Source organism: Cystoisospora suis (genome assembly GCF_002600585.1).
Source record: "Cystoisospora suis strain Wien I chromosome Unknown contig_1037, whole genome shotgun sequence".
Lineage (NCBI taxonomy): Eukaryota > Apicomplexa > Conoidasida > Eucoccidiorida > Sarcocystidae > Cystoisospora > Cystoisospora suis.
Genome location: NW_027153838.1, coordinates 21,933 through 43,863, shown reverse-complemented (window position 1 = coordinate 43,863; position 21,931 = coordinate 21,933). Strand labels below are relative to the sequence as shown.

Here is a 21,931-nt window from a genome sequence, read left to right as displayed (position 1 = left end):
GTCAAAGCGCGGGCGTTACACCTTCGACTGCGCAGAGTGATAACGCCCAAAACTCCTGACACCCGTCGCCGTCAAGTCCGTCCTGATCGCGTCTCATATTTCGCCTCCCCAGCTTGACACGCTGCTCATAGTCGGCAGGTTATAGACGCTGGTCCAGCTGCGGTAATGCTTCCGTTCACAGCTGAACACCCAGTGCCTGTCGGAACAACACTTGCCTGCTGGCACAACACTTGTCTGCGCCGTAGCGTCGAGCTCCGGAGCGCAAATGGTATCAAAGTAAATCAGGGAGAACACAGATCTGGAAGTTAGTTCTAGTCCGGAGGAAGTTTTTTAGCAGATCAAAACCGAGTCATTGTAAATACGAGCAAACGGGCAGGATACCTGAAGCCTCTATTGCTATAGTCGCAACAATAGAGACCATCGAGGTGCAGTGCTTCACGAACAGCGGCGGAGACATAGCTAGTGAAGAAGAGCTTCAGCGTGAGTAGCTAGCTAGCAGCTTCTGGTGCTCTTACAATGTCTGCCGACTCCGACCGGACCAATCTATCCGGCCAATTCTTTTCTCTCGGTGTCCTCTATCTTCATTGCCGACACTTCCAATGAAAGCTGCAAGCTAGGAAATTAGGGGACCCATGACGGCTCTTCTGAAGGGACAGGGACGGACGATCGAAGACCCGTTTTCAGGATAAAAGCAGAGATTTCGGTTTCTTCGAGAACCCCGTAGACGTGCTTTCATCAACAAAAACATGTTGAAAAGGGAACCTAGAAAGCAGACCTGCCTGGAAATGGTGACTGAAGTGGAACGAACCAGCCTGGCCGTAGTAGGAAACTTGTCATTCGTCCTCGTGGCCGAGAAAGTGCAACACGGCTAGGGACGCAGCGGCAAGCGTCTGGGACAAGGCATGCTTTTTGTCTTTTTCTCAGTAAAGAGACAGAGACAGTGGGAGAAATTTCATCAACAGGAGATTCCACATCATCGGGTTTCCTACAGAACTTGACGAGTCTGTCTCCGGCGCGAACCAATCGGCCATTTTAACTTCTCTCTCCTTGTGTTTCTCTTTAGGCACAAACCCCTCTTCCACACAACGAAACTCCAGTGTCCTTTTTCTGCTTCTCTGTCATTCTCCTGCGTTCCTTCTCTCACCAGGTCACCACGTGACCATCCTTGAGTGGAGACGCAGGGCGCACATGTCATGACAGTGTTGAGTTGGGGGAGTTTCCCTGTGTGGAGGTCTTACGTTCCTCCTTGAGACTTTGTATGGTCCTGTATGGAGACTAAGAGGGCAGTGCAAAGTAGTAGGAGCGGTAGGAGTTAAGAATCCAACCAGCCACTGTACAGTATTGTACCTATGACAGGTTGACGCAGTGTTGTTCGCTTTTTCACTATCCTCTACCCTCACAACCGTATTTTCGTCGGGTTAGATCGGCATTCGCCGTTGCAGAATCTTCGTGACTTTCGTAGGCTAGCAGGCCCCCGCGGAGAGTGAGCCCCACCCCGGCGAAAGTTTTCTACACGTAGTTTTCACAACTCGCTGGCAGTGCCCTAGTCGTCTCTTGTGTAGGGACCCAGGCGTCAGGTGGCTTGATAATATCTATAAGGAAATACACACCTGCTGATTTGGGAGACGCAGTTCATGCATGCTGTTCACTTACTCCGTGCCGTTCAGCACTACTGAATGGACAGAGAGAAGTGAGTTGTAACCGATAAAGATTGGTTACGCCGGTATGGTGACAAATTTGAAGTGTAGAGAGTTCACTACACGTTTGTGTCGTGGGGTACGCCCAGTTTTCCTCGTACTACATATACTTTGGAAAGGAGAGATGGCTGTGACAAGATCCAGTCACTATCTTACATACAGACTGGGAGGAGCAGTTGAGGTGTGAAGGCAAAACTGTGTAGTGAGTAAAAGTCTTCAACCCATCCCCGTCTCTTTTTCTCCCCGTAGCAGGCAAAGAAGGTAGTGGCGGGTGTTTCACTTCGTTGACCACCTAGAAACGTCGCCTGCGTAGATCGTTAGAAGTAAGATGACGCCGGGGCAAGACGGGAGAAACAGAGTTTCTTCTGACCGTATTACTTGTGATGCGACACCAGGGAGCAAACGTTGGATGTCTTTGCGTACTGTCTTCTTCTTTTTCTTCTTTCCCGTCTTCGTCACGTCGTCTGAGGATGAGAACATCTTGGACCGCTCTGTTCCTTCTTTGTCACCGAGTACTTCCACTAGTACTGTCCCACCTCCCCCTATACCGCCCTCTAGCCCTTCCCGTTCTCAGCAATCACGACAAGACAGACGGGTGGACAGACGTCCCCGCACATCTCGTCGTCCATTGCCCCCGTGGGCGCAGCAAGTAGAGGTCGGAGAGGGGGCAGGGACCTCGTCTTCTTCATCTTCCTTCGGGCCCGCGCCCTCGTCGTCTTCTTCCATCACGTATGCACCTTCGTCGTCTTCTTCGGTCGCGCTCGTGCCGTCGTCTCCTCCTCATGCTTCTTCGTCTCTTGCAAGGGTTAGTGGAGGACAGCAGCCTCTGAGACCGCATCGTCACGAACACGGAGAAGGAGGCGGCGGTGAAACTGGAGCTGTTCGGCGCCGCCATTCTTCTTCAACTTCATTACGATCATCGGCTTCTGCAGCGCCTTCCTCCCTACCTTCGGCCGCCCCTTCTTCTCCTGGGGAGGTCCCTCTCCCTCCCTTGTCAGGGCGTCGTGCACGACTCAGCAGGCGGCGATGGGGCAGCGAGTCAGGACCGGCAGCTAGCACGTCTTCTTCCTCAGCAGCCCGTGAAGGGCATCACGGGTCTCCCTCATCGAGGCGAACTGAAGAGGGAGGGGAACTGAGCGATGGTGACCAGGTGGTACCTCGGTCCCGATCCTTTTCTTTAGCCGCAGTACCGTCATCGGCTTCTACGTCGGGTTCTCCCCGTACTTCTGCCGCGTCTTCTTCTGCTGGGGAGATCTCTCTCTCTCCGTTGTCAGCGGGTAGCTCACGACTAGGGAGACGACAAAGAGGCAGTGAGTCAAGATCTTCAGCTAGCACCTCGTCCACTTCGTCAGCTGGTACATCCAGAGAAAGGCATCGCGCATCTCCGCCCTCGAGGCGAAGTGTGGGTGAGGGAGGAGAAGGAGATGAAGGTGAAGATCAGGTTGTACCTGATGCTTCTTCTTCTGCTTCCTCCTCGCTACCCTCGTCACACCCGCCGTGGTCTCCTCCGCAGTCCGGGCCGGTTGTCCCTTCTCGTGCGCTGTCTCCTGCTGCTGTCCCTCGTATGAGGCATCGGCTGAGTCACCGTGTTGTTCGTCGGTTCCCTCCGCGCGAACCACCTGCTGAACCGCCTTATCCTTTTCCCGATGTGCGCCCTTTCCTTTTTCCTCTCCCTCCTCCTCTTCCACGCCCTCCTCGCCGTCGACGAATACCAGGAGCAGGAGGACGCCCCCCAGAACTGTTCTCCCTTCAAGCAGTAGCAGATGCTGTAGCTGCGAGTCCGTGGGAAGACGCCCGTACTGCGGGTGAACCTATGTTAGTCTCAGCTTCTGTCGTTTCTGTTGGTGAGCAGCCTCCAGAGGACGCGTATGGATTACCGTTCAGAACCCTGCATATCATCAACCCAGATATCAGTCCTCCACAAACAGTCCCTTCAGAGCCAGTTATTGCTTCGGGAAGAGCGCTGCTCTTACCTTTCTTGATGCGAAACCGACTCAATCATCGCGGATCGCCGGTATTGGCCCGGAGAACGCCCGTTCTTCTCACAAGCTCCGCAAGACACATGAGCCTCCGTTTCGACCGAGCTGTACCATCAGTCATTCGGTCGCGCCCTTATAGTCCCCCTCCCCGATCTCCTCCGGCTATTCTGCCGCCACAAGAAGATGACTAGCGCTTTGTTTGCAGCTGTAAAGACAAAAGCAGTATCCAAGAAGCCACCACAAGCAGGCAATATGCAGCATCGTACAAAGAACAGGAGACCTGCACCGGGAAAGCATCGGACAGACGACACAGGTCTTAATGAGAGAAAAGGGCCGCACATTCCTCTCTAGTTTAGGTAGAAGACGCTTAGAGAAAGAAGCTTATTTTCATGACTTAGATGACTGAGTGATGACGGCGTCGAACTGAGCGGGAAGGTGGCGACGAGGTTGACGAAGATTGGATCTACTGTACGACTCAGTTCTGATGTCAGTTTCTTTACCTAGGAGATTTCCACGTTTCTTCCTTTATTCCGTGTCGGTGTTTGTCTCTTTATGTTAAGGATAGGCGACGACAAAAAGGGGCGCAGACGCAGTGAAACCCAACAGCAGACAATCACCAAATGAGGAAAGACCAAGGAAAGGAAGGGAGAGAGACTCTTGTCCAGTGTTGGCTGTTTATTCAAAGGGGTCGGATCTGTTGCTGTTGTATTCTCTTTGTACCGGTACTCTCGTTGGTTGGGCAGTGTGCGAGAGGTGAGAAAGCCCTTACAAGGAGCAGTGGCGTCCCTGTCTGCTGCATTAAACAGGAAACGTGGCGTCAGCAATAAGAACTGAACGCGCGTTAGATATAGTTACTGCTTGCTGCTGGAGTGAGAGAGCGTGAGAAGGAAGAAGAAGGAGAAAGTGAGCAAGTGACTGCGATGAAGAGGGTCTCCAGTGCACCTGAAGAAACCTCGGTCATTTCTACGTATCGTCACCCACCTTTTTCAGCCTGAGGCATGCTCTTGGTTTCTGGGCTCTTCCGGTCCATGATCGGAGAATGGATACGTTATCACAGTATGATCGACAGATTCTTTTCACATTGCCACGACAATCAGTATTAGGACAGTTGCTAGGGGATGTGCACACACGCAAGTTTCTTACTTCAACTGGGACCAGCCGAAGAAGACGGAAGGCACCTGTGTCCCCCGTTCCTCGTGCAAACACACGCGCATATATTCATACGGAGATGCATACATACACCACATACATGCCTAGGTATCTAAACTAGCGGTAAAGAGAAACACGGGATGTTCACCTCAACTACCCGCGACTGTCTAGAGTAACGGCTTGCGCCCGATAGGAACATGCTGTTCTCTTTTTCCAGCGAGAGTACCTGCTGTTCTCTGTCTCTTCGAGAACGCAGTAGCAGCGTCATCGACGCTGCACACCCGCGGAGGCCCGTTCGCTTGACCAGCCCAGCAGCGGCGCGGCCGCAACAGAACTACGGCAGTCATTTTGCTGCCGTGGAGCTCTCCGCAGGGCTTTCTCGTTACTCATCGGCGGCGCTCGCGCCTCCCAGAAACGTAACACGGTTACTTTCTATCAACCATATCTTCTTCCCACTACCAATATGACCGATACACCTGAAGCACATCTCTAGTGCTTGACTTCTTTGTACGATGTACCTGATAGCCACGCTGCTGTTGTTTTTTCTACTCCTCTTTTCACTTGGCCTTTCCTTCGCAGTCCTCGTATTCTTGCAGGAGCGGACTCCTGAATCCGAGGAGCGGGGGGACGTTATCTATCTGAGAGTCTCATTGTCAGTACTACACGGGTTCCGAGGATCAGCCCCTCGCACTGATTCCTTTCCAGGATTAGCGAGCTATGACGGCTCCGATTGCTGTTGTTTCGGTTTGAAGATGAAACTCCCCAGTATGGTACCAGTCAGCCGGGTGCTTCTTTGTTAACACTGGATACTGTTGGAGACTCCTCATTGATAAGGGGATAGATAGAGTACCGAAACCCTAACCCCCATGTATATATATATATATGTATGTATGTGTATCATTGTAGGTTCGATATCAGGAGAAGGTGGGTAGAGACCGGCTTGGAAGAAATCTTGATTCTTTCGAGGGACATGCTTTCAGCGGTTGACGTCCGTGTGTGTGGATGGATGACTATCTTAGCTTGTCGATGGATGTGTGGCTAGTTGTTGGGACGTCTGTGGAATCAAGATCAAGATTTCAAGAGACAATTTTTTTTTCTTTTGTAACTTTGAACCCCACTGGAGAGCGACGCAAGAGAAGGAAGGTAAGGTACGTAAGAGATGATTGCATGCAGAGGGAATCAAGTGCACATCGTCTTCTTATGATTTATGCGGCGCAGGAGGTCGGAGGATGCCGTGTGTGTCTTTATGAAGAAAACGTCTGTTCGAGAAATCTGTACCTTCTCTTTATTCCTAAATTCTTTTTCTCCTTTTCGATCTGTCTCCTTTCAACAAAAGACGAATAAGTTATCAGCATCGACGTAACGACAAATCATAAAAAGCGATAGATGTCTTTCAAATGCCCATACAATGACTGTCAAGGTAGGAAGGTATGGATACATGTATAAATATGTACGTAGACACGCAAGATTACATGGAGAACGGACTCATTCATGTATGCCTGCGTAAAGAAACTCATTCGCCTGAGTGATCTCAACTGTACAGGCTCCAAAGAAAACGAAGGATAGCTGACTCGTACGTAGTTTCGTAGTTGCGGGTATCGCATACAGGAGGAACCGGCAACAAGCATGAAAGCAGAGTTCTTCTTCTCTCTTCTTATTGTCTTCTCTTGCCTCTCCTCTCGTCAGGGCAATCTTGTTTCTCTCCATCCCCCTGAAAATAACTCTCTTCGTCTGCTTCCTGCTCACTCTCCTCGATCTAAAGCATATCTTTTCACCAAGTGAGTTCGACGGAGCAAAGAGAGCAAATCCGTAGGGCAGCCTGATAAGCGTTTTGACCTGAATAGAAGGATTGTCTCGCATCTCTTACCACTTGACACCTATTATGCCTAGTCTTCTCTTTTCTCTCGCTCTCTAATTCCTCCCCATCCACCCCCTTCTTGTAGACTGTAGCCCACCACCCGTATATTGTTTGTGATGTATAGAGCTACATCCGTACCTGCCTTCGTCTCTCTTTTGTCTCTCTCTCGATCCACCTGCTACTTCCCCTCACGAGACGTGAAGTGTCTTCTCTTTTTTTCCTCCGATTCTTCTTTCTTTTCTCTGCCCTCTCTAAATAGAGGCTCTCGCCATCCATCGTCATGTTCCCCACATCTCACGGTTCCTCCTTCCTTCTTCTGCAAAGAGAACCTAGGTCTTCAAAACAAGAATGCCAGAGAGGAGAGAGACACACATGAAGCAGGTGTCTCTCTCTTTTTCCTACCTTAGTCCATATCTGGAGGAGGAATGATATCGTCAGGTGACGGTGCATCAGAGGGCTCGGCAGGGAGAATATCCGGTACAGCTCGGTCGAAATGTCTGCTTATGGTTCCTTGAGATGTTGTGACAAGAATAGGAAACCCCAGATGAGTGCCCCGCCCTTCACGTGAGTTGCGAGGATCTCCACCGGCAGAGACATGCAAATGAGCTTGTCCTTGAGCTATCACTGCTTCTGAAGGAACAACTTGGGATGAAGAAGGATCGTCTGTCCTGACTATATTCAGAGATCCATACGGTAATGCATATAACTGGGGAGCATTCTCTGGAGTAGGGGCAGCTGGAGTCCCTGACACTACCAGTGGAGCAGTCGTGCTCCGAAAGCCTCGCAAGGGAGATCTATTCATAATTCTTGCGGCCATGACGTAAAAAGGTATATGCTGAGGCGCTCCGCCTGCTCCCGGTATTCTTTCAGAGGGGGTAGAAGGACGGGAACTTGATGTAGGATTCACCGGGGGAGGAAAGAGAAAAGGCGGAAATTGGCCTTCTGGAAAAGATGAACGTGGTGGGGGTGCTACGGGTCCAGCGGAAGAGCCACTACTACTACTAGTAGTAGTAGTAGAAGAAGTAAGAGGACGATCAGGCCGAGCCCCGGGATGAGGGATGTCGTCTGGGCGTCGTCGGCGAACTGAGAATGAAGGAGGAGTAGTCTGGGCCTGGGAGGGAGGAAGGACGGAAGGAATGTTCGCGGGTAATGAAGAAGAAGAAGGTTTTCTGGTGGTCGAAGTTACTTGTGAAGGGGGGGAGTTGGAGATATCAGGTACAACTTGATCTCCTTCGCTGTCATCTGGTTCATGACGAGGAGTAGTCGCAAGAGGAGATAAACCTCTGGGCCTCTGAACAGGCCGGGGTAACATGTGAGGAAGAGATGAATGAGGGTTAGAGGGCGGCCGGATGGTCTCTGTTCGTCCTCCTATATATGGATGAGCGCGTAGCACGCGTAGATAGTGGCGAGCTGGCGCCATTCGTCTTATCTCTCTCAATCTTGCTTCGAGTGGACTAAGTGGTTGGCGCTCTTCGCTTGGAGGAAGACGAGAGGAACTCGGTCGGATCGTTGGTGTTGAAGTAGTTGGAGTCGAAGGATTTGAATTAGGGGGAGGATCGCTTTCAAATGCGACTCCCCCCAAGATACGACAGAAAAGAAGAAAGAAGAAAACAGGCCAACGGAAAGAAGAGAAGAGGTGAATCCTCCCAGGAGCCGGACTACCTGAAACGGGCACGTCACAAGAGACTTGAAGACCTTCACTTGGCGTGAGGAGGTTCTTCATTTTGATTGACCGTATGAGCAAAGTCGTGGCAACTAGAAGCGGATTTGCATACAATGCGTTCTCCGTCTATTACGGGAGATACGATAGACTTATCTTAGGTATAGAATGGATCTCTTTTGTCTTCAATGCAGTTGTGGCTCGAGATGACGGCTTTACTTTGGCAAAGCTTCTCTTCTTTCCCAGATAGGACGGGCAGAACTAGACACAAGTTACAGCAGGTGAACGGAAAAGAGAAACCGCGAAGAAAAAACAATTCGTGCTGGAGGGGGAGCGATTCTGTGGACCGGATGATAGGAGGCACTGATCACCGCATACGACGCGAATTCAGATTTCTCCCCGCGCACAAAAAGAGTGCACCGTATCGTCAACTGCTGATAGAAACAATCATCTGCCGTAGAGTCGGCTCTGAAACTGAAAGAGATTTCTCCCTTATTCAAATCGAGAAGGCACAAGACAACCCAATTGTCTCCACCTCCATCGGCTGCTGGGTTTCTACAGTTGGGCTGTCCTGTGCGCAGCACTTGGCGAGGTGGAACGGGTGAGCACAGCTACGAAAGGTACTGCTCCGAGCGCTACCACTACAACTAACGCTAGCTTGACAGCACTCGGTTTGGCGTTGCGCATCTCGCTCCCCTTCAAGCTCTCCTCGTAATGGGAAAGCGGAGAAGAGACGTTCGCTACGGGAAAGCAAACGAGGTCGGAAACAGAGAAACGTTCAAACGAGAAGACAATGCTGCCCCTACACCTCCTCTCTCGCCAGCTACCCACAGCGTCAAGACAAGCGGCGACGTGAAGCGGAATTTGAATCGCCAAGTAGCTAGCTACCGAGTTCGCTCGCTGCGTGTCTACAACAAGTCCATCACTGACAAGGACTGATCTCCCTCCTTGTATCTTCACTTTACTTTTTTAGTGGCAGGTCAACGTCTTCTGTCCCTTCAATCGTGGCAACGAAATCCCCAACTACGTCTATCTAGCTCCTGTTCGTAGTACGCTGCCTGTTTCTTGTCGGCTCATGCGCCTGTCCCGTTGGGTCGCTCGCTACCTTGCACATCGGTGACAGTTCACTCCAGAAAGACCAAAAATATTCATTCGTGATTCGGAAAGTACAGCAAACACACAAAAAAGACACATCAGCCCCTGTGTGTGATAGTTTTGTGTTCCATTTCATTTGTTTACTTCCTTGCTGGGACAGAAGACTTCAATCCGGACTACACTTGGTTCTTTATTGCCGTCGTCCTCATCGTTCTTTTTCCTGTCATTTCTTCCTCCCGGCGTGGATTGTTACCCGTCATCTCCGATGTATCTGCCTCCCTCTCTATTTTCAAGACCGTCGGATAACTCATTTTGCTAACGCTCTCCCTCTACGCTATTCATCCTTATTAGTTAGTACTCATACATACTGGCAGGGGTCCTTACTAGTGCTAGACGTGACAACGGACCTTAGGTGCATTCATTCCTCTACCTTCCCACTACAAAGAGTGGTAGTACGCACGAGTGCCTATAACAGGGTAACTACGCTTTCTGGCCAGCAGTTCACTGGAACCCACTGCCTGCTTTCTATTCTTTGCGGGCGCTCAGAAAGAAAGTCGTGATGCTTTTGCTACTTCTTTTCTGTATCATTCCTTCTTTCCTGTGTCAACACTATTGAGTCTTCGATACTCTTGGCTACTACCTGTGGTTATCACAGATTTTTCGTCACGGTCGTAGTGACCTGCAAGAACGGACGTAACTGCGAGCGAGCATCAGGATCCGCGGCGAATACACAGCTATCGTGAACTGTGCTACACGGGAAGTCAGAAGTTAGTGTAAGTATCATGTTTACCCGATCTCTTGGACGAGGTTTTTGTCACAACATGTTTACACTGCAACGAAGATGTGCATGCGCTCCACCGCGCCCAACACGACCGGGAGTAACCGTGGTCCTCTGCAGGGAATGCAGCTGCCTGCACCCCACAGCAGCATTCCTCGCATACGCGTAACCGCATAGAGTGACAGTACTACACGTCAGGAGAAGAAGGAACTTTCCTATCTCCCGGGGAAGACGGGTTCTTTTCCGCACCCGTAAGCAGCTGCGGCTGTAACTTCAACACTCAAGACGGAAAGAGGAGCTTTTGTTCTTGCCGCCGAGGCGAACCCCAGACAGGAGGGCGACCGGTCAGCTATCGTGGAGCTCTCTAGCTAGCTGAACGGCCTCTGAGTTACCGCCTTCCTCATCGACTGCGCATCTAATGCTCTAACAAGGCATGACAACAAGGCTAGCCTACCTATCTCAGGAACAGCCGTTTTCTTTGAGTCACGTTTCCACATGCGTCACAAATGATACATTAGCAACTACTAGTGAAAAATCTCATCACTTCCGGAAAATTAGCTCGGAAGACACGGCCAGGAGTTCGTCAACAAATGATGTACGAAGGACACTTCTATCCTCCTACGGAATTGACCCAGGCAAAGTGTCCCAAGAGACACAGGTTTACATCATCGACTGGCGTTCTTTTCAACACAAGTCAGACGTAGACATCCCTAAGTTTCCTCTGGACACTCAGCAAACTACTTGTCGCGCAGACAGCAGTAGAGACTGTCTCTTCATTTCCGATCAATGCTACTGGCTACTTAAGGCTTTCTTTTCTTCTTCTTGTTTCTGTCTCTTCTTTTCTTTTCTCTTCATGTCTCTTTCCATCAAGATCTTCTGGCGCTTCACTGCTCGCATAGAGATAACCTCGACACACTGAGAACGTAAAGCATCCACATCTGCTGGTAACGCCCGAAGTAGATCTTCGTTCAATAATTGCCGCTCCGTATGTAAGGCGACGTCCGACGGGAGATACCGCGATAAACGAGAGGTTAGCCCCACAACTCGAGCTGATAAGCCAGCAACATACACAGCAAACAGATAACTTTTGAGAGAGCTCATGAGCGAGTAATAGAAAAGACAAACCAGAAGCTGACTGATCTACTGAGATCACCAATACGACATGCCAACTACAGATACGTCATCCTGCTTTCTGGAAGAGATGACGTTGCGTCTATCTCCAGCTACAAGGTATATGATGTCTACACATCTTTATCTACGAAGTAAATCATGTGCGTGGCTACAGGGGACGCACACGATGGGAGTATACGCTGTGGTTGGCTATAGGAAGGAAGGAAGAGTAGAGCTTCATGAGTTACGGCTGCCTGAGTAAGCAAGTATCTATTTCATGTATGAACTGACGCAAAGCTTTACAGAAGGTTGCAATCCGCCTAGATCCACCAACTATAACGAAAACTTCTTACATTTCCTCCTATTTTTCTTTACTTCTCTCCTCTACAGAGGTACAAGACAAACTTTAACACGAGTGCGCTCCGGTGCAAACAGTGAGGCACCTTCCCGACTGTCTGTACATACAGCTGGTGACCTACAGATACACTACTAGAACGAACGAAGCTTCGAGGGACACGGCGATCACATCAACGTCCTACCTGCTACACCACAACGCGGCTCCCTTCAAATCGTCTCCTTCAATCACCTACGCAGCTACATATATATCCGCGCATATACATATATATACATGTATAAGGTAACTATGCAACCACATAGGAGCGGATGCGGATCTTCATATGCTTGAGTACGAACGTAGTACCACCATGTAGAGAGGGTGATATGGGATGTACAAAGACAGAGAAAACAAACCCAAGTGTGGAGACATACATACACCAAGAAACAAAAAAGACCGCCACCTCTCACCCCCTGATGGCACTGCCTTTCTGTCGATCTTACTTCTTCTTCTATCCTTAGGAGACATTTCATCGAGTAACAGACCGCATGCACCAAAGGCACCAGCTAACGTCTGTTTACTAATCCCTAAGAGAGTGAGAAGAACTTGTTCTCTCCCCTTTCTTCGTCTCTCTTCTTCTTCGTCTTTCTCAGTATCGTCTTCACCTCGTCGATTCCTTATCCTTCTTAAGTCTTCGTCCTGATCTTCTTGTTCTTCTCCTCCTCTTCCGCCTGCGTCAACAGATTTTGAAGCATCCGGAATTAGTCTTGGAGCTCTACGAAGTTTCTCAGAGATACAAGAGGAGAGAGCCGTGGAGGTATCACATGGCTGTCCTTGGCTATCCCTTAGTACCGTGGATTCTGAGAGAGAATCGATAGATAAGGTAGGCATCGATCCTATATCTGATACTTCTTGAATACACCAGACAATCGACTCGAGGGAGAACAGAAGAAGAGAAGCAGCATCATCAGGAAGCCCAGCTGTTCTGTAGGAAGAAGACAAGAAGGGCAAAACGAAAACATCCCGGAGAAGATGACGAAGAGGGAAAGAACCATGCAGCACATTTGCTAGGTAGGACTTCAGTATATCTACATCAAAGTAGAATAGCTATCTAAAAAGAAGAAGCTGGCTAGTTCAGTTCTTCTTTTTTCTAGATTCACGTCATCCTTTCCAGCGGCGAGGTCTCTTTCCTTGTTTCATTACACGATTTTCTCTGACCGGCATCTTCTCTCAAAGAGAAGAAAAATATAGGTAGGGCCGAAGACTATCCCCCGGAGGTGGCACTACCGAGATCTTTGTGCAGAGTTTTACAGAAGAAAGACGGCGAGCTAACCACACAGCTGATGATCCTATGTCTTGTAGATTCGTGTTCGTGTAGGCATGGTGTATCGGAAGATCATTATTGATATGTATACGAGGGCACAGTTCGTCTCCTCTCCACTAGACAAGTTGTAGCTGAGGTGAAGCTCATCCGGCCGGATAGCATCGACTACTCAGTCTGAAAAGGGGCTCTCGCTAGCCACTATTAGCAAGCACTGCAGGCTATATAAAAGGAGAGACGAGCATGCCTACATGTAAGCACAATTACATATACATGTCTCACATGTATAGTTTCACATGTGGAGTGACCTACCAAATACGCAAAGGGCAAGAATAGTCGCTGTATAGAGACACGTAGAAAAGCACCGGTCAGTATAGACACGAAAAGTACTATGTACATAGGAGACCCCTTGTTGCATATAGGGAGCAGTGTGATGACTACGTAAGTGTAGAGTATGTGATAGTCTTGAAATCCTTCTAGCCGCTTTTCTTTCTTTCATGACGAGTATTATAGACACCTCGTTGTTTATGTAGAAACTAGACTTCATTCTATGTACAAAACACCTCAGATACCTGAGAGTTGTAAGTAGCCTTGGAGAAAAAATACTCATCGCCACTCGTAACTGCTTGATGCTAATGCTATTCAACAATCCTCCTTCCTCTTCGTCTTCACATTGCATACTTCTCTCCTCTTCATCTTCTCTTTCTTGTGCGAAACCTTCTTGTTCACGTCTTTTTCTTCGTGCCTCGTGTTTATCTTGGTGGAAAAGAAATTCAGTGAAGGAGGGCGGGCGACGTGGATAAGATTCTCCATGAGGGAAATGAGAAGACGAAGACAACACTTCTCTTTCAGGATTCCGGTGTATATACACTTCACTCGCTTCTCCTATTCTCCTGTCTTCTTCCTGCGACCCTCCAACTCTCTTTCCATCTGCATGATGCGAGGAAAAGGCCAGTGTTTCATTCTTTGTGACGGAGAGATGGACAAGCCGTGCTAACAGAGAAATCAGCTGTGGCGAAGCTCTACGAGGAGGAGGAGGAGAAAGAGGGCGCGTGGAATATACATCTTTGTCGGTACCTTTCTTTCTTTTATCTTCGTAAGGTGAAGAGAGAAGACTTAACACTGTCATCAAGTGCTCTGCATGCTCCAAGTTCAGACTCCAAGATCGCTGAAAGCAAATCACATCGATAGCAAAGCTTTCTATCACTTGTACCACTAGCAACATCTACATATACACGCAGACAGATGAGCAGGCCCGCAAACATACATAGGCACATACATACTCATACATACATATTCATACATAAGCACACGTACACCGACCCCTCGATAATATACAGAGCTAGGTGATAACGTGGATCCGTCGGTATGTATACCTGTTGGCGTGTAGGTGGCACGTATGTCCGCTGTAGTCTGAAAGATCATCTCGTGCAATAATAGCGGCACTGTACGAGTCTTTTGAATGGATCGAGGGGACAGTGTAAAGACAGTAGTAGGTTTGAACTGGTCCTTACAAGGAGACAGTATCACAGAAGAGAGAACAACATGATACTCCCTCTTACAGCCAGACAAGTTCCTCTCCCTCCTGAAGACGAAAATGAAAGACGATGGAAAGCTGAAAGAAGAGGCTAGGGAGAAGGAGATAAACCCAGAGACGAAGAGAAGCGAATGACTACAGAGTGACGAGAGAACGACGTGTTTCCCTCGGACAGTCAAGCAACGATACACAACACTGTAGAAGACGCACACAGATTCACACGTCAAATAAAAGCGAAGGCGCTAGAGAGGAGGTACATTCTTGAAATTTCTGCTTCTGTCCACGGTTTTCATCTGTCTATCTGTCTATCTATTTCTATACATAGATATATGCATAGGTATAGATATGTATAGTGTGCTAGCCGTGCATGCATGTCTATATGTATCGAAGCCTCAACAGGGTAACAAGAGATGAGAGACGAGAAGGTGTATATGCATCTCGTCCTAGGAGGAGATGAACCGTTTACCTGATCCATAGCTCTAAAGACGTGGGCAAGTACATCAAGCATTTCTCTCTCTTCTTCATCTATCTTCATCTCAATCTCGCGATCTTCGTCTTCGTCGCCGTCGATTCCTCGTCTGCCTATCCCCCCCCTCATTAGCAAGTAAAAGTCACCTGGGGACCTTCTACTCTGGCCTCGACCTCCCCTCCTTGAACACCCTCCGCCGATTCTTCTTAATAAGACGGCTGCCTCCGCGAGTCTCGCTAAATCGAGAGTATCGAAGTCATGAAGCTTCGATTGAACAGCTCGATGAATACTCCGAGAAAACACTCTCCATGCCGCGTGCAACTTGGAGTCAAAGTTCTTCCCCGTAACCAGGGATTGCAGCGATAAAGACAGAGAGTGACAAGAAGAAGAAGGAGAAGAAGAAGAGTCTAGGGTAGTTCGCTTTTTCGAGCTAGAAAAGATGAGCTCTTGACAGGTATATGAAGTTGAGAAGGCGAGATGGAAGATACGAGAGATATCAAGAATCAATGAGGAGAACTCCGTATTAGACAGAGAATACTTCAAGAAAGAAGAATACCGAGGGGATAGAGGATCGACGCCACTCCAGAGGTTATCTACAGAGAACACATCGCATGAGGAATAGAACAAAGAGAATTGAAGAAGACAAAGTCTAGACCCCTCTTGATCCGTCGAAGCGCCTTCCTCTTCCGTCTCCCTCCAGCTACGGTCATCCTAGTGTAGATCGAGTAGATTCATTGTGTGTGTGTGTATGTCCGCAAGGCATGATTACAGGCGTGTATTCGGTGTAATATAGTTAGCGATCTAGGGAGAGATTTCAGAAGCACTTAAAAGAAACGAAGTAGAATGTACGAATGCGTTCGTAGACGTATGAAATCCTCTTCCAGCTGTTCACACATACACCCTTGGTGTCCCGCAGTGGGGAAAGACCGAAAAAGAGAGACGTTTTTCCTCGAATGTGCAACAGCCATCTGTATAAGTACATGAATAAGAAAAGCGAGTATAGGCGCATGCGCTTCATCTGTTTACACTCCCCCTACATAAACCATGACTTCTTCTTCTTCTTTCTTCCGAAGACACGTGTTCTTTGTGTGCTCTGTCACGAGAGATGTACCCTCTCTTTGGTTACCCTACTTACTCCCTTGAATCTCAACCGTCTATCCAAGGCGCTTGTGTTCACATATATATCTCTCCCCACACAGACAGGAGACAAATACATGTATATAGATGTGTGTGTATCTCGGACATTCCTGAAGAGACTGTTGCAACAGACATACGCATGCAGCCTGCCCGGGGGAAAGAGACAAACTCAAGGGATAGCCAAAACATGTCTAGACAAGCTTTGAGAGATGTGTCTACACATGACGCACTCCGCAGGGTTCATTGGCATTCTTAGAAGTGACGCTGCAACTCCCAGTGGCCCATAGGAGTCAGTCGTTGATGAGAGTCACGGGGATCCGTCGGCAACAGCCATTGGTGACAGGGTGTCTCTTAAGATGAATCTCTATGTCCTGTCGGTATACATGAACGCACCCACACACTATGTATGTGTAAGTATATATATATAGGTCTCTATATATGTGTCTATGATTTGCCTGGGGACATACAGGTACGGGCTCGAGATTTCTGTATGGTACGTATCTACATAGATGTAGATAAGTGTAGAAATGGAGTTTCTTTGGTACCTGTCTGTTTGATAAGAAGAGGATGCATGTGAATAAGGAATGAAGAAGAAAGAATAGGAAGACTTGGTTGAAGCGCCGAAGGGTGATTTCGTAGTAAAGAGATTAAGAGAGATCTAAAGACAGACTGCTTTCTCAACGGCATTGACGGCAATCGATCAAGAAAGAAAAGAGTCAGCAACTGAAAGCCTACATCGTAACCCGGCACAAATATACACAGAAAGAAGAAGAAACACTAGCCCATCCATTGTTGGCATACATATCTGTATACACCTCCATGCCCCACACCTAATGAGGGGAGACTGAGGGGTAGAAAGAAGAAGAACAAGAGACATAACAACGAAGACAACGATGGTATGATCTCGTATCACCCTCTTCTTACCTTTCTTTCACATATACATATATAGAGAAATGGATAGTCAGACGTGGACGGACAAAGAACACGGAGGTAGGCCACTACACACATTTAGACATGCCGTCAAGAAGATCTGTCTCCCTAGCTATCCAGTTTTGAAAAGAAGAGAAATTCACCCACATATAGAGAGAGAGACAGAGAAAGAGAAAGGTGAGAGATACGCCAATACTGTATATATCGTCCCTACGTGATACCTCTCTGCATGCACCCTCGATCCAGATACATACATCTGTTTCTTCGGAGCATGAGAGCCTCTATGTTTCACGTGTCTTGCTAAGTAGCAGGACTCGACAATATTCACCACTCTGAGAAGACACGAAGAAAGTATTAGATTGCATGTGGAGGAAGTCTTCATGGAGAGGAAGACAAGCCACTTCCCCATAAGAACGAGAAATACGCGGAGTGTACATGAAAGCAAAAGCTCAAGTAGAGCAATACTCGTCACTAAAATATACAGACATCCGCGGGTCTGCAGGTAGATAGATAGAGAGAAAGACTAAAGATAGATAGATAGATAGATTAGAGATAGATAGATAGATTAGACATAGATAGATTGAAGATGGATAGATTGGAGATAGGTGGATTGAAAAAAGATTGATAGATTGAAAGTCGATAGCTTAAAGATGAATAGATAGATACATGTGCAGTGCCGTCTGAACAGAGATGAGATAAGGGACGTCCACCTGGCTGTATATGGGCAGGTGAAAGCATACCGTCAATCGTTTCTGTGAGCTCATTTGTATCATTGTGAGGATTGTCGACTTGTGTAGTTTTCTTCTCAAAAAGAACGAGGGCGACTCTCCGAGAGAATGCCGCGAGTTGTGCGTCTGTGAATCTTGTGAGGTGTCTATACACCCCGTCAAGACAATCAAGAAAAAGAAAAACATCTGAAGATTGCAAAGCTGACATAGCTGTTGGCACATGCAGAAGTTCACCCAGGACACGATCGATATCCTTAGAGGCTGAAGTCATGTCTAAAGAAGCACATGACGCATTCTCAATTTTGCTCTCTCCGTTCTCTCCCTTTGGAATCGCCGTCGTTGTCTCTTGACGTGCTTTGTCCATATCAGATCTGCCTTCATCTATCTCGCCAACTTTCTCTCTTTCTTCCGCATCTGCTGTTGCTTTGCTTTTTCCTCTTCTTCTTCTGCTCGGATCATCACCCTCATCTCTACTGCGAGTCTTACGTGGAAATGTCTCTTCTTCTGTCGTTCGACTCTTTTTGCCTATCCGCCCATTCTTACCTTCAGGATCGTCATGATCTCGTGCATGCGCGACTACCTGTTTGAGAATTTCTTTCAGTTCAATTCTCTCGGCTATACTCAAGTCCACTAAACGCCCGCATGCTGCTATTATAAGAGACACAGGAGGAGCTGTACATACACTCGCGCCCTCTGTACTGCAGATAGTCACTGTAGAAGAAGAAGCCGAAGCAGAACCCTTTTTCCATTCTAGATCCTCTTCATCTTCATCGCTACCTTTTTGTAGGGATCTCCCTTGGCTTTGGTTTCTATCCATATTCATAGATGAAGAGACACGACCCAGACTAACTTCTTTTGACGGGAGAAGTTCCTTCAGAATCCTCTCAACAATCTCACGCTCTAACCTTCCGTCACATAGTGAATAGGAGATCTTCATCTTCTTCTCTCCTGACGTCTCCTCTATCGACTGTCTTTCATTCTTATTGAACGACTTCGCAGAAAAGAGCATTGGGGCTACATCTCCCCTCATATCATATCCTTCTCCTTGTTCCGCTCCAAGCCTCTGGCCTTGGGAGCATGCTATAGAATGATGGATGTGTTTGAGAGAGTCTTCTGATCTCACTTGTTCGTTTCTCTCTCTCTTCTGGAGACCTATAGAAGACTCTTTACATGAAGCAGAAGAAGGAAGTGTCTGTACAAGAGAAAGAGCAATCTGAGAGAGAGAAGAGACATCGAGATGTGGAATTCGAATCTTCAGTTGTGTGAGGAGATATCTCCATTCTATAGGAGAAGGAGAGAAAGAGGAAGAGGTTAAAAGGCGAAAGGTAAGACAGAAATCTGTATGACTTAATGCATTGAGATGCTCTATGAGCACTCTCTGTATATCGCCAAGGCTACTAGAGGGGTGGCTAAGGGAATCATCCTTAGCGGCACGAGAGATAGGCATATGCTTCGGCGAAAGAAGAGTGGAAGACTGCGTTTGGAGAGATAAAAGAATACGCTGGTTTCTCTTCTGAATGATATCTGGAGAGAGACATGGTAGCCATTTCTTCTGTTGAAGAAAAGATAAAGCATGTATGAACATGCTAGGAGAGAAGAAGCGACAAGTAGAGGAGGAGGAGGCGAGAGCATTCATCTGAAAAGAAAGCGATAAGGAACGCAAAGAAACCCATCTTAGAGAAAGAGATTCTCTTTCATTAGAGCTGATACAGACGTGGGAAAAGCTGATAGAGACGTGGCTATAGTGAAGTAATAAGAGAGAATGAACAGGTAGGCGGTCAGTCTTGGAATGAGGGCGACTGGGTATGACTGTAGATAAGAGGGGAGAAGGGGCGAAGGGGGTGCTCCTATGAAGAAATCCATACACACATTATACATACATATAGACATATATAGGTATACACAGATATACCTTTAGGTAGTCATATGCATGTACATAGGTACAGACTTATGCATACGTCCTTCACACATATACGTACATGTCATGGCCCCAACTATATAGCACCTATGCATGCAGGAGAGAAGATCATCCCCGATTTTCGTCATGTTCGCTTCATCCTTCCTCCCTCTCTCTTTAGATCTTTGAGCTGTCTCTTCTCATGAAGCCTTCCTGCTTACCAATTGCGCGGCAGCATGCCCTTCTCTCTTTTCTTTAACTCCCTCTATCATTTTTGAGAGAATCTGTCCATCTTTGTTAACCTTCTCAGGTCTTTTTAGCAGCTCAATCAAGATAAACTTTTTCTTTTTCATCTCCTTCTTTTGCTGTCCTTCGCCGCTTGCATGTTGGCCGTACACATTAGAAGCTCTAGACTGACGGGAACGAAGAGCAGGTGCATGTGGAAGAGAGGTAGAAGAAGTAGACACGATACATCGAGAAGAGGAGAAGGAAGACTGTAGATGACCTGAGAGCTCGTACTTTAGTAAAGATGAAAGAGGAACAGACACGTAGCGACTTCGTAGGTGGAAAGAGATGAAAGGGACGGTAGCAGAGGAGAGAGAGTCAGAAGAAGCAAGAGAGGTAGCTGAAGGTGAAGGAGAAGAACAAGACGATGAGAGAGTAGAGAGCGACGAAGGATTGCTTCGCCGGGAGCGAGGCGGCCGGGAAGGAAACGAGACTTCATGAGAAAGGATCGAAGAGTAAGATGCAAAAAGTAGAGGAGAAGGAGAAGAAGAGAGAGGCTCGAGACAGGTCCTTCTACAGCTGCATGCGAAGAGCGGAATGCCCTTTTCGTCCGGCAGAAGGACAAGCCGAGCGAGGGATTTTATAGAAGCCATGATATCGACGAGCTGTACGCCCACCGTGCATAACGAGTACAAAGAGCCTGGAGAGAGTCAGAAAGAGATGCAATACCTGCAGAAGATAAGAGAAAGCTTGTGGAAGGAAATGTTCCTCTACACATGAAGGTCAAGGGGTGGACTGTAGCACTCAACTCAGGTAAAGCAGGCCAGAGGGACGTAAAGCGAATACACAGTTGGCTTCATCCTTGCGAAGTACGCTAGGGTCTCATCTGCCCTCTATAGAGTATCTTGAAATCGATGGGTATGAAAACAACAGGATCGATTGTTTGAAAGACTCTTGGTTGGTGAGCTGAGGGGCTTCCATCATAAGAGAGACAGGTTCTCTAGAGGAGCGCGATGAAAAGGCGTAGAGCCCGTTTCTCCTGCAGATACAGACCTATAGCGAAAGGAGGGGGTAGGGAAATCCTTCTCTGGCTGTGAGGAGAGACGGCTTGTCCCATCACGGGACAGTTTTGTTATCATCCGAAGCGTTGCATCGAGATAGGAGGACTACGAATGGTGAAGGGAGTCTAGAGGAATGCTGTATACACCGGAGTAGAAACTAGCCTGAAGCAAGAGGAGAAGGACTGAGATCGGCTGTCGGCTCCTGACTCATCAAACAAAGGAGCAAAGAACGAAACATCCATATCGATGCTGAGAATGAAAGGAAGAACCAACACCAGGACTGGCTGCTGGCATGCAATCGGAGAATGATGTAAAATGCATGCAGATGCTGGTGCTCTTCTAGGGGGGTGACTGCAGCTACACACCCATGAGAGACAAGACGCCGCACGAATCTAGCAACGGAACAAGTGGAAGAGCGCTTTCGAACGCAAGCTCTTCGAAGGGACTCATCGGCTATTCAGCGGACACCCGATGCTTTTACAAGGTGACAAAGACAAACCTGTTACAATGAGTCACATGACCATGCGTCTTTCTGGTCTTTCCAAGCTATGTGCAGACAACTACCAATCTAGCTATGCACTTGGTGGTTATAGCGCCTTGGATACCCAAGCCCGTTCTATCCTAGATAAGCATTATGACAGGGAAACCAGTGCTGAAGGGGCGCGTGCCGAAAACAAGACGACAGGACCGATGTTTGTTTCGTCGCCTGTCAGCGTGGCGTAGCCGATTTAGCGAAAGGAATGAATGGTGCCATACACACACGTATTCCACGTGCATGTGGAATGGGTGTATGTATGGCTGTCTGCTTTAGCTGAAGACCATACGCGAAGAATGTGTATTTTCGCTGCTGCATATCTTGAGGAATAGTCGCGCAATAAGCGGCACTGTGGTCATTCGCGGCGGAGAGAAAAGCCGCCCTTTACTCACTGCTACGACTGAGCATAACAAAGGGACTCTCTCTGTAAG

The 21,931-nt window shown here is 48.1% G+C and overlaps 3 protein-coding genes across 3 annotated transcripts; 1 reads left to right on the top strand and 2 right to left on the bottom strand.

The window, feature by feature from the left end:
- Positions 1–348: 348 nt before the first annotated feature.
- On the top strand, positions 349–5,138 carry CSUI_002459 (uncharacterized protein). Its single transcript, XM_068062660.1, has one exon. It carries the CDS (start codon positions 2,026–2,028, stop codon positions 3,865–3,867), a length of 1,842 nt encoding a protein of 613 aa, XP_067925368.1. The 5' UTR covers positions 349–2,025; the 3' UTR covers positions 3,868–5,138.
- Positions 5,139–6,113: 975 nt separating this feature from the next.
- CSUI_002458 (uncharacterized protein) lies at positions 6,114–9,081 on the bottom strand. The gene has a single exon (XM_068062659.1). It carries the CDS (start codon positions 8,404–8,406, stop codon positions 7,087–7,089), a length of 1,320 nt encoding a protein of 439 aa, XP_067925367.1. The 5' UTR covers positions 8,407–9,081; the 3' UTR covers positions 6,114–7,086.
- Positions 9,082–10,706: 1,625 nt separating this feature from the next.
- CSUI_002457 (uncharacterized protein) lies at positions 10,707–21,200 on the bottom strand. Its single transcript, XM_068062658.1, has 7 exons — positions 19,901–21,200; positions 17,795–19,418; positions 16,670–16,855; positions 14,985–15,580; positions 13,554–14,149; positions 12,164–12,645; positions 10,707–11,265 (listed from the first exon to the last, which is right to left on the bottom strand). Exons 1-7 carry the CDS (start codon positions 20,555–20,557, stop codon positions 11,006–11,008), a joined length of 4,401 nt encoding a protein of 1,466 aa, XP_067925366.1. The 5' UTR covers positions 20,558–21,200; the 3' UTR covers positions 10,707–11,005.
- Positions 21,201–21,931: the final 731 nt, after the last annotated feature.